Genomic DNA, 12,577 nt, shown 5'->3' with positions numbered 1-12,577 from the left:
AGGCTATTACATGATTGAGAGAGAGAGAGAGAGAGAGAGAGAGAGAGAGAGAGAGAATTCAACTTGTTTATGACAAGGGAAGAATTCATTTTTGGGAGTTGATTTTAGTCAACTCTCCTATGCAGTTACTCTGGCAAACCTAAAGTGAAACAGTGTTTGGACCTTAGCAAAAATCATCACCGCTGACAAGATTTAGTTCTTGAAAATAATCGATAAAATCGATGTAATGTATCTTGAAGCATTGGTTTTTAAGAAACTTATTTATGAATACATTGAAAATAGTCAGATGTTAAATAGTACGAACAATTTAGATATTTTTTGCAGAAGTATGTATTCATACGCCAGAGTTCAATAACGTCTCTTTCAACCAACGGCTCCGACAACCAGAGAGTCATTCTATATTTAGAGGTCGCGTCATCAAGCTATCACGTGACCTGGTGCACACATTCTCCTGCTTTTTGGAGATTAACGGATACAGCCGAGCATCTGGTTGAACGAGACTAGAGTTTATTATTGCTTGGATCCATACAATTTTTTGAATATTTCGATTACTTATACATAGTTTGATGGAATCAATTCTATCTTTAATCATTACACAACACGATTCATACGGTTTTTTTCTCAAAATTCTTGTCGGAAAAGGCCGAAAATTCATATTATAAAAATGTGCATAATTCAAAGACAGATTATACTGCCAAGCAAAGTAACATGTCGTTGATTTTAAAACGAATAATAATCGATAAAATCAACTCCCGTCAGTACTTTAGTACTTTGATTATTGATTGTTTCTCCCCTCTTTAATGAGACTGTCGCCCCTGTGCTTAATGTTGCCGGTGAAATGAAGAATAATGACCCCCGTAGAATAATGACCGGAGGTTATTTTGCGACGTAGAATAATGACCCCCCAAGCTGAAGAGTAATTGGATTTTTCTGAAGAAAAAAGACCCAGGGGTTATTTTTCTTCATGTTAAACATGAAGAAAAATGACCCCGTAGAAAAATGACCCCCTCTGTAAACAAGAAATTGGTTACCCCGTATTCAAGATACGACTTTGAAATTACTTACTCTGTTCAACTGATTTTGAAGTTATAAACATCAAACTTGTAAATAAATCGTTGTATATAGTTTTTAGCTCACCTGAGCTGAAAGCTCAAGTGAGCTATTCCGATCACATTTTGTCCGTCATCCGTCTGCCCGTCCGTCCGTCTGTCCGTCTGTCCGTCTGTCTGTCCGTCTGTCCGTCTGTAAACTTTTTACATTTTAACTTCTTCTCTAAAACTGCTTATCCAATTTCAACCAAATTTGGCACAAAGCATCCTTATGGGAGGGCAAATATAAGTTAGAAATGAAAGTCCGATCTATATTCAAAGCGGAGAAAACCTTGAAACTGTAGAAAAAGGGGGGGGGTGCATTTTTAAAAATCTTCTTCTCAAGAACTACCGAGTCAAATTCAACGTAGTTTAGCATAAATTATCCTTATGGGAAGGAAAATATAAATTGAAAAAATTAAGTGCTAATTCTGTTTCAAATCTGAGTTATTACGAAAATAATAATAAAGGAAAGGCGTATTTCAATCAGTTTAATAGCTTCGGGTTCGGCATACGGTAAAATGGGTAGGCAAGACTTGGCCTGAGCAAAACAAAAGATTGGCAGGTATTAATCTGCCAATCTCATTAAAATTTCAGGATATTTGATGGACCAGTATATTTGTATTCGCTGTAAATATTGCTGCAAAATAATGCGTATTTGGAATTGACAATTCCCGATCTGCCCCGGCTTTTATTTTGCCACGGCCCGGGTTTGCGAATGTCAGACATGTCGGCCCAACGACAATTCGGCCCCAGGACACCTCGGCCCAGACGGGTCAGCCCAATATTTGAGACACCTCGGCTCACGTAAAAGACATCTCGGTTCAAGCAAAGTTAAAACAAAAATATTTGATTTAAATGTTTTTATTTTATTAACATATATATTTTATCAAAATATTACATATCAAAGACGTGTAAAAGAAATTGAATTAATAAAAAAAAGGAGACCATTAAGTTCTAATTGTACAGCAAACAAGAAAGTAAAATTAAGAAAATGACGACAATTTCGACAATGACACTAATAGTTAAACAAACAAGAGGATGCAGCACTTTCCTTTGGAGTCGCAAACGCGTGTCAAGGGTGACAATGAAGATTTAAGTACGAGCAGTTATTAATAGACGATAATCACCTAAGTCCATATATATCCTTTCAAAGATTACCACCCCATATCAGATTTACAAAATCGTCAGAGAAACAACACATCATGACATTTATATATAAGATCTTAGAAAATCGTCTTCTCTACTCCCATATATATTTGTGCGCAAAATATTTTTATTCTGTCCACTTTCTGGTCAATCTTTGTTGATTTAATAAATTTATGAAAATATCTAAATATTGCAATCTTTATTCAAGTGTGTCATCAATTCCTGAAATTTCCGATCTACAAAATTCACATATTCTATAATTATTGTAGTGAAAAAAGTTAAGTAATTAGATTTCGACAACCTTAAAGTCATCAAATTTCTATTGGCTGTTGACAAAAAATGCAACATTTCCCGTATGAAGGGAAATTTTTGAAACATGCAAAATATATTGGTGCCGATTTTGTGAAGTAAATTGAGGCTAAATATTTCAATGCGTTGACAGTTTTTACACATGACGTTGGTGTTAGCTTGTTCTGATTTTCGTTTCGTTTTCATTATTTATGCTTTGTAACCTGGGAGCTATCGTCTGTATTTTGTGATTTTTACGTATCAAATCAAACAGAGACTTCGGTAAATCAAACAGTTAACTGTTTACCTGCGCAAATTAAGCAAAATCTGATGTATTAAAAAAGTACTGAAATACAATTCATTCTATCGGTATTTCGGCATTATCTTTTGCGTAATGGTAAATTAATGCAGTAGGTTTTGTTGAGATGCTCGGCATTTTCTCGAGTTTATTCAGTTTAAATAGGGTTTGATATCGCTGACGGAAATATGTAGGTATATACATGTATATATATGATTCATTTCGAAAAAATGAATTGTGTTATTTTTTTGTTATAGTGCATGTTTCTTGTGTTTAATTGTTTACAATTTCTATTTACTAACCATATTTGAGTGTTAAGCTTCGAATTATAAGCAAGATACAGAGATTTGCTAACAATTCTATGTTTGTACACAGATCTTAAAAACTAAAGATTAAAAAAGTAAAAAATTGGTCAATATTTATAAAGAAAATTTTCAAAGTCTGTTCTTCCAGAAACCAACTTTAACAACTTATTGTATAGTAAACTTAACCTTTTTTCGTCATTATTACTCCTACTGTACATGTGATCCTTAACTGTGTTTGTGTTCATTGGTATAAACTAATTTTGAACCTCAAATACCAGTGAAATGATCTTGAGTGAATAAAAGAATTGAAAATCTTAGGCCATTCTTTTTTTCCATTTTAAATGCTGAATAGGAAATACCAAGTTAAAAATCTTAAGCTGAATGTAATAAACTCATGTGAACAAAATATGACTCAAACCTAGGCGAACTGTGAGCTCTGTTTCTTGCTTATAATTCTACGATTGACGCTGAAATTTTGGTTGAATATTAAAAATTCTATATGAATTAGAGTATGTTAAATACTTGTACAAACAAAATAAAAGAATGATATTCTGTATATACCTACTCTCTGGGGCCCCCTCTTTATACAATAAATAATGTGAAATCTACATCAATTTTGATAGTTTTTCAAACACGAGTAAATAAAAACGACATCTTTAAAACAGTTTCAATAGTTCTGACACATTTCTGTTGCGGGGACAAAGTAATTATCGCTATTCCTAAGAAAATATCACAGCGGGAAATTATCCTGGTTTGTACGCAAAGTAAATAACAGTCATTTAATTATAATGGAGAAGACAAATAAAATTTTTGAATGTTTTTAATTTGAGGAATTGAGCACATTGAGGTACAATTTTCTTCTTCACATCTATACATGTAGGGTTTTTTAAATAAAAAACAATAACTATTATATTTTTTTTTAAAAATACAATAACTAGTAAGTAGTTGATGAAAAAAATGTACCTTTATGCTCTCATATATTTTGATCGCTTTACAAAGTGGGGGGGGGGGGGGGGGGGCAGAACGAAAATATAGGGAATTGGAAGTTAACAACTTAACAGTGTACCCCTACCAAATGTTTAGTTTTATATCTTGCGTAGGATTTTTTTATTCTGGTAAAAAATAGTATTTCATGAAGGTTCAATGTCAAAGATTACGTGTATGTAAAAATAAGTGTAAAATTCGAACACTTTACAATATTTATTTTTTGTTATTCTACCGAGGGACCATTTGGCACAATATCTTTTGAACGCCCATTGTTGCTCAGGTGAGCGATGTGGCCCCATGGGCCTCTTGTTTTTATATCCGTAGCAAGCACACACAAACATTCATACACAATGAGGATATTGTGTGATAATTACCGAACAATAATCATGAAAGAATAATTGTTGTAATAATATAAGCAATATTTATTTGTGAATGAATTGTCACTCAAAGAATGTTGAATATATATTTTTATGGAAAAAAGACTACGGAGGCAGGTAACGTAGGAATATGAATACCCTTATTTACATTTCTGGGGAAAGTGATTTTTAAAAAATAATTTTACATTAGTTTTGTTTCCTTCTACGTAATACATCAACATCGATATTCTAAACATTTGTTGTAATGTTGTATTTGTGATCATGAATAGACTTTATTCTTTTAGAGAAAATATGTGAAGAGTACCTGACTATAGTACATTTTAAAAAGATAATAAACACTGTTCGATTATAATAAGAAGAGATTGTTTTTAAAGGCGTTGATAAGGGGTTCGGGGCAAATTAGGGGGTTTTATTCTTTTTGATTTTGATCACACGTTTTTATTGTATCCAATGTTATCAATGCTCATACAAACTATTGATATGCATTAATCATCTTGATGTTAACTAAAGTATGCCGATGATAAAGTGAAATATATTTTCTGTTCGAGTACTCTCAGTACTTTGAGGATTTTCCTTATTGGCCGTTAACTTCTACTGGCGTAATGGATGCTGTCAGTGCCTGCTAACTTCATCTTGGTTATAATGCCTAACAGTGGAGTAAACTTTTCATAATTTTGATTTCATCATGAATTCCGCTTGATGCACTTACATACCCAGCAGTTTGTAGTAGGAAAAATCGTCAATGCAATTATAATTCATGAACAATATCGACGCCAATAAATAGAATTTTGTTTTATAGTGTCTTGTATCTCGAAATAATTTTAATGTGTTGTCACTCGTAATAATGAGATACATATGATGTTCCGATGGGGCCACTTCGACCTTCGCACTTTCGCCTATAGTGCGAAGATGCGATAGTGCGAAGTTGCGGAGGCGAAGGTGCGACGGCGAAGGAGCGAAAGTGCGAAGATGCAACGGCGAAGATGCGAAGGCGAAAGTGCGAAGTTCCGAAGGCGAAGACTCGCCGTCGCTCTTTCGCACTCTCGCCTTCGTATCTTCACGCTTTCGCCTTCGCCTTTTTATCATTGCGGAGTTTTCTTTTATTTAAAGGGTTCCGAGGTTTATTTTGGAAATTTTATTTTATAAAATTAAAGCACGATGGTCTAGCGCATGCGTAACAATAATAGCATGAATTAATTGGAAAACTTTTGTGAGTACGGTGCCTGCATTAAATTCTATGTAATCGACCGAGACTTGCTGAATGCAATCAAAAAAAAAAAAAAAACGAAGGCGAAAGTTCGGAGATGTGAAGGCATCTTCGCACTTTCGCCTTAGCAACTTTGCACTCTGGCATCTTCCCCCTTAAGGCAAAGGTCGAAGTGGCTCTATCGGAACACCATGGATACATGTAAATTTAATCGTTAAGATGACAGCCATACTTCGATGCAATACGTCAGTATCTTGTTATAATGGCAGGATTTTTATTTTCTAAGATATACCCCTTCTTTCACTTTAAGTTTATTTGAATATAAATTATAATCTCTGTTACTTTCTGTAAACTATAGTAAAAATTACAATATTATAATGACTATTTCACAATTAATAAAAAAATAAACTGAAAAACTTTAAGATATAAGGAGGTCATTATTCTACAGGGGTCACTTTGATTCATGTAGAGTGTGCTCATTTTTATGAAAATGACACTTTTTCTTCAGGCAAAGGGGTCATTTTTCGACGTAGAATAATGATCGGGGGGGGGGGGGGGGTCATTATTCTACGTCGAAAAATGACCCCGGTCATTATTCTACAGGGGTCATTATTATTCTACGGGGGTCATTATTCTACGTTACAGGCGTAACATCGGCACTAATGAAGCAGCTACAATATATTACTTTGTAAGTTACACCGTAAAGAAAGATATTGTTTTGATGAAATTACATGAAAAGACCCTTCGTTTCCACCTCCATGAAAAACCCGCCAACACGTTTTAGCATTATTCATTTCAGAAATTCACTGCCAATGTTTGTTTCTAAAATGCATGTTTATTAAGGCGTTCATCCTACCGGCTTTGTTTTGAGTTAATAATGTACTCTCTCTCTCTCTCTCTCTCTCTCTCTCTCTCTCTCTCTCTCTCTCTCTCTCTCTCTCTCATGTTGCCCTTCAGTTTTTCCCTTCTATCTAAGTTAAATGAAACATTCATGTAAGATGCTACAATAAAACAAAACACGCTCTGCTGCCAGTTTATCTTAAAAGACACAATGTTTTTATATATGCGGAAATGGTGTGACTCATATCGACCTTGAAGGTAATGCACCATTACTCTTCATTCATATTTATACCGCAGAACTAGCAATTTGTTTTGCAAATAATTAAGAATTACATGTATCTCCCACACTCTGCGCTGCTATTTGAAATTTTGACAGGCAAACAAATGTTATAGGTTGAATATTTTTACAAGTTATTACGAACACCTGGGTATAAATCTGAAGATATCAATTATAAATTAAGAGGAGCAAATTAAATAACTACATGTATCACCAATTTTGTAGCGGAACTTCATTAAAATAAAACATCATGAAACGAATATCTAACTCATTATCTTACTCATCATTGGACCCTAATCATTTTAAAAAGCGTAGTAAAACTGTTAAAGTATAATAGGTGTGGTTTTGCCAAAATTGAATGTCAATGAAAAAAAATTCCTCAGCCTTTCTTAGTTTCCGGTGACAATTGTCATCAATATGTAAAGCGATGAGTGGAAGTTGTACTTTTATTGACAAGTCTAAGCATTTTACCACCTGTGAAAAGTTATCTTGTGGTTAACCTCTTGAAGCATTTCTATTGACGTTTTCTTGCATTGATATTACCTAGGCGTTATATAGAGAACCAAAACAATGGCAGTATGATATAATAAATGCACTATACTGATCAATTTAACCCTATAGTTTTTAACCATAAAGTACGTTTGACTAATATCCGGTCTCACGCATGACATTTTAAGTATTACTCTCAGTTATCATCTCTAAAAAATAAACTTACATACATAGATTTTAAGAAATAATGAAAAACGTGATGGTGAAAATCTGACAAATGCTGTTATAGAAGCATACATTATAATACGCGATTTTAAACAAAATAATTGTGACATTTTACATTGTTTCAAATGCTATTCATCAATCATCAACAATTTGTAGTTCCTGGTGAATGTTTACTTGTCTGAAACTATTTTAAGAAGTTTGGTTAAATGAAAACATTACAAGACATCCACATTTAAGTAAGAATTTTTGTGTATTACATAATGATATGACAACAATGTAAATTTTCTCCTTTATAAATCCAATTTCCATTTTTTTATTTATCTACTGTATGCAAAAGATACTGTATGCACCTGTTTATTTTATGACATATGACATATCTTTTTCGTCGAGAATGAATCTTTTAATCTGGATTTTACACGCATTGTTATTTTTTATTTTATATCATGTTTTAAATTAAAAAACTAGCTTATACTTTAAGGTACGACAAAAGTAAAAAATAATAATCTTTTTAATTCATTTAGTTTACCCAAGTAAAAATCAGAAAAATTAGTTTGAACTGAACACAATGTACACTACATTTTCAGTTACCGTGTTTTTTGAATGGAGCCAGGAAATATATTTTGTTTAAAGTTCCAAACCGCAATCCAATTACATAAGGGATCTTTGATTTACTGCACTAAGTTAACCACTTTATAACGATTATATAACGACCGTAATCGCGCACCTGTCGAATGTGAAATTGATTGGTGTCTGCAATTTTAATTATACATTAGACTTGACCCGTAGTAAAGAACATGACAGTTATGTTTTAATTCTTTACAGCCGCCCGTCTATATAAACAAAAATGAAACATACAACCGCAGGATTTCATTTGTCTAAATCTAAAAATGCTTCTTGTCCTCGCCATTTTAACGATATTGCTTGAATTTGAGGCAATTATATCTTGTCAACCAAAGGTTTTACACAGACAGCAACTCTTCTGCAGTTCTGATTATGGTATTTAATGGAGAAATTATTTCATATCAACTCATCGATGGATATTATCTAAAATTTTGAAGCCTAATTAGACGTGTTGGATATAGTTGTTACTTTCTCTTCCAGTATTTCAGGTACAAACAGAAGGAGTGACAAACAAAGGAGATGACTTATTTGAGCGATTTTACCGTGTCTCTGTCATAGATTCTTATAAGGTAAACTCAGTTTATATTAAAAATTAATGTGTAACTAAACTTTTGAAGCTAGGAAATTGTTCGGAAGAACTGAACTTAAAAATTTTGAAAGAAACATTTTTTATAGTTTCATATAACACATTCCAATAGGGATTAGATTGTAATAAACGAATCGGATTCAGGGTTTTTTTTGACAATTCAACGTTTTCTCTTGCTTTAACCTACATATTTCATTATGCAACATCTCATTACTTATGTATTTCTAGTGATATTACAAAAGCTTCATTGCTTCAGTGGAAATGTTGTGGTTTTTGTTATCAGAAATAACTAATGTGTCAATTAAGAATAATTACATAAGGTTGAGGGGCTAAATATAAGTATGAGCAAGTTAATCTGAATTATTTTTTAACTACGATTAGAGGGTGCAAGTGTGTAAAATTTTGTTGATATATTATTGTCATTTTGACATTTTTGCAGGGAAGTATAGGTACTGACTTTGATGGAACAGTAACAGGAAATGGATTCTTTATGTCTTGCGGTCCTCAAATATTGAAAAAGGGATCTAAATATTTAATTTACGGTAATTTGTAGTTCTAACTCATTTTAACAGTACCGTAGTGAATTATGGGCATACGAGTTTATTGTTTATTTTATTGTTTTATTTCAGCATACGTTTTTAATAATGACATTCGAATTCGTGAGTTCTACAACATGACCGATATCACAAAGACCGATTTAGAGTTATTTCAGAAATACGACTGCCATTGTGAGGTACCAAACGCCTTAACATTAAACATCATTATAAATTTACGAATTTATAAAACTTTAACTTGAAAAAAAACCCAGAGAAATAAATAACTACAGAAATAATCAAACCTATGAGGAGATTAATTATCACGATCTTTTAATTTATTTCACTTATTTATTTATTTTTTTTTTGTTAGATTGTTGCTGACAAGGATGGTATAATACTTCAACATCTGAAACATTCTGGTAAATGTTCATCTCCTATTCCTGGTAGCAGCAAATGTTCCTACAGAAGAGGTTATTGTCGACGAAACCAGGAAGGCGTGTGTCATTGGCAGGTCCTTAATCCTTGTTGAAATGTTATACAGGACGATTTTTTAAACCCTTTTTTTCTTGTTTTTGTTATCAAATTACTTTTTTCATAAATAAATGAAAGAAAACAAACATTCCTGTGTTGTGTAAAATGGTTTTGTACGCGTGGGGGAAAGTTACATCGGTTACGCTTTTAGCTAAAAACCTGTAACCCCCCCCCCCCCCCCCCCCGTTCAAAACATCGATAAAATTAGAGATGTCAAGAACAAGAATAAATACCAATAATTACAAGTAACAATTACTAGTTGAACGCGACAACTACGAATGGCTTATGGCAATCATTGCCTAGCAATTAAACTGTTGATTTTAATATGTTCTATGGCCAATTTGTAAAATATTTGTTCCAGTTTCCGCAGATTTTTTTCTAAAACTTCTAAAACTTCTCTTGCACTACAGAAACATTATTGAGTTGAAAATCTTGTCTTTTTAAATTTACCTTTCGGTCAAAACATTGAAGCTTGTTTGTAGATATTTCAGCTTTGGATACTAATAACACGCTATTATTAGCACATCGAGTCATGGACACTAACCTTATGCAATTGCTTTTGATGTGATTATCTTATTAGATATTTAAACACAACTTCGTTTTATATGAAAATGAATCAACTTTCTAAGGGATAATTATATATATATGGCTTTTTGGGAGTTGATTTTAATTAACTCTCCTATGCAGTTACTCTGGCAAACCGAAACTGAAACAGTGTTAGGACCTAAGCACAAATCATCACCGCTGACAAGGGTTAGTTCTTGAAAATAATCGATAAATTCGATGCAATGTACTCTGAAGCCCGAGTATCCATATTACGAAAATGTGCGTAATTCAAATAGAGATTATAAACTACTTGCCAAGAAAATTACATATCGTTGATTTTAAAGATAAATATTAATCGATAAAGTCAACTACCGTCAGTACTTCAGTACTTTGATTGTTAGCAAGAGAAAAACTAAAGTACTTACTCTTTCATGGAGAAAGAGTATATTAAAGAAAATATTTGACAGTATTTGTGTTTATAAATGTCTGTATGTCGGTGTATATACTTGTCAGTTCATTTACATGTTAATCTACGGTATGTGACTGTGTTTGTACATGTACCTATGTCCTAAATGAAGTGAATACGTGATATGCATACGTTGTAATCTAAATATATTTGAAGATATGAAAATGTACATTAAAGTTTGAAAAAAAAATCAAAGGGAAACAGTTCTAACCCGATGTCCGATAGACTACTGCATTCATTATTTTCGGTGAATAACGCACTGCGTATTTTATATTAATGTGTATTCTTTAACTGTCGCGTGCAAAAATAACTTTCATTTTTTCTCTGTTCTGTAAAAAGCTTTCCATCGATGTATACATTATTGTTCGTAACATGTAATTTCTGTGGTCCATCTTCGTTTCTTTCTCATTGGTACATATATTCTCTGTTATTTCCTTTTTGGTTGAAATTATTAGTTTACAAAGTTATCGGTTTGTTTCAAGTTTTTGCTCGACTTTAAACGTCTTTCAAGTCTTTGAATCTTAAATCTTTTAACTGATCCTTGTTGCTTATATTTTAAAATGTATTTCATGAATCAATTGACACTATCATTGAATACATACAAGGACATACATTTTCCTCAATCTTGAATTTACTTTACTTGTTTTTTTTTTTTATTTTTGGTTTCTTTTCAGCCTCCGTTATCTTATTGAGTATATTGTAATCTCGGTTTGATCTTGCTTTCATGACGACTATCATGCTTTTATGACATTTATGGAATTTCTCTTTTATAATCTTTACATGAATATTTCATCAGTGTATTTTTCCCTTATATCTTTCATTTTTTTTGGAAGGATGTGAATGAGAAAAAAGCAAAATTGGTTTAAAGTTTACACATTACATGCATTTATTTAATAGAATTCTTTCGCATAATGTTTTATAGAGGTTTTGGCGCATTTGACAGAGTCGACAGATTTGGATATGATATTCCCTGGTCTGTCGCTATCGCGATAACATTGTGACGTGGGCAAATTTCTTTACTCTACCACTGCATTCTCTCCTGCCAGAGATTAAAATGGGTACCTGGCACATGAGACGAGCTGGCTATGTGAATGTAAAGCATTAGCGTCGAAATTTGGCAGCTTTGCTTGAATGCTCCCCGGGGAGTTGAGGATGTTTTTGAGTATGCGGGTCTCGCCATGGGGTAATATGTAGAGGTCGTGCGAGGCAAAGTACTTTGCAAGCAAGACTATAAACCACTACCTTTACCTTTCATAATACAACGACTTGTTTTTGTAAATCTAATCAGTATTAAGACTTATGAAATAATTATGCAGTTAATATTTTCAATTGTCCTTTGCTCGAGTAATATCGTGTGCAACAAATCGTCTTACAGTTATTATCTAGAATATGATACATCTGCATGAGTTATATTAATATGGAATGTATATAAAACCCATTTATTTCTGGTCGTCAGTTCAGGTAACATTATAAAACAAAACTCATTTTATATAAACTTTATGTAATAAGGGACCATACCATTTATAATGTAGTACTTTCTATACTAGATAAAATACGTTCCTATTTTTTGTGGGGATGTGTTGTAAAATGTACCAAAAACATTTCCTGTTTCCTGCTTTATTGCAAAGAAATCCCTCCGCATTTGACAAAAATATCCACTTCATACTATTTTGAAAAGGACATTAAATACAATCTGTTATTTAAAACAGTTTCCGTTGTTCAAATCCCTCGTGATTCAATGTGCATTTTATAATCCAAAAA

The 12,577-nt window shown here is 32.7% G+C and overlaps 1 protein-coding gene across 1 annotated transcript; it reads left to right on the top strand.

Annotated features, from left to right (window-relative positions):
* Positions 1-8,359: 8,359 nt before the first annotated feature.
* LOC128175060 (uncharacterized) lies at positions 8,360-9,890 on the top strand. Its single transcript, XM_052840468.1, has 5 exons — positions 8,360-8,526; positions 8,632-8,720; positions 9,177-9,279; positions 9,367-9,470; positions 9,644-9,890. Exons 1-5 carry the CDS (start codon positions 8,418-8,420, stop codon positions 9,800-9,802), a joined length of 564 nt encoding a protein of 187 aa, XP_052696428.1. The 5' UTR covers positions 8,360-8,417; the 3' UTR covers positions 9,803-9,890.
* The last annotated feature ends 2,687 nt before the right edge of the window (positions 9,891-12,577 follow it).

This window comes from Crassostrea angulata, chromosome 3, assembly GCF_025612915.1.
Source record: "Crassostrea angulata isolate pt1a10 chromosome 3, ASM2561291v2, whole genome shotgun sequence".
Taxonomy (NCBI): Eukaryota; Metazoa; Mollusca; class Bivalvia; order Ostreida; family Ostreidae; genus Magallana; species Magallana angulata.
Note: the sequence above shows the minus strand (reverse complement) of the source record. Positions and strands in the feature narration are given on the sequence as shown.

Excerpts from the sequence above, each read along its gene's own strand:
- LOC128175060 (XM_052840468.1), top strand. The coding sequence starts at position 8,418 with ATGCTTCTTGTCCTCGCCATTTTAACGATATTGCTTGAATTTGAGGCA. Across the intron at positions 8,527-8,631 it reads CTTCTGCAGTTCTGATTATG|TATTTCAGGTACAAACAGAA; the intron begins GTATTTAATGGA and ends TTTCTCTTCCAG. Across the intron at positions 8,721-9,176 it reads CTGTCATAGATTCTTATAAG|GGAAGTATAGGTACTGACTT; the intron begins GTAAACTCAGTT and ends ACATTTTTGCAG.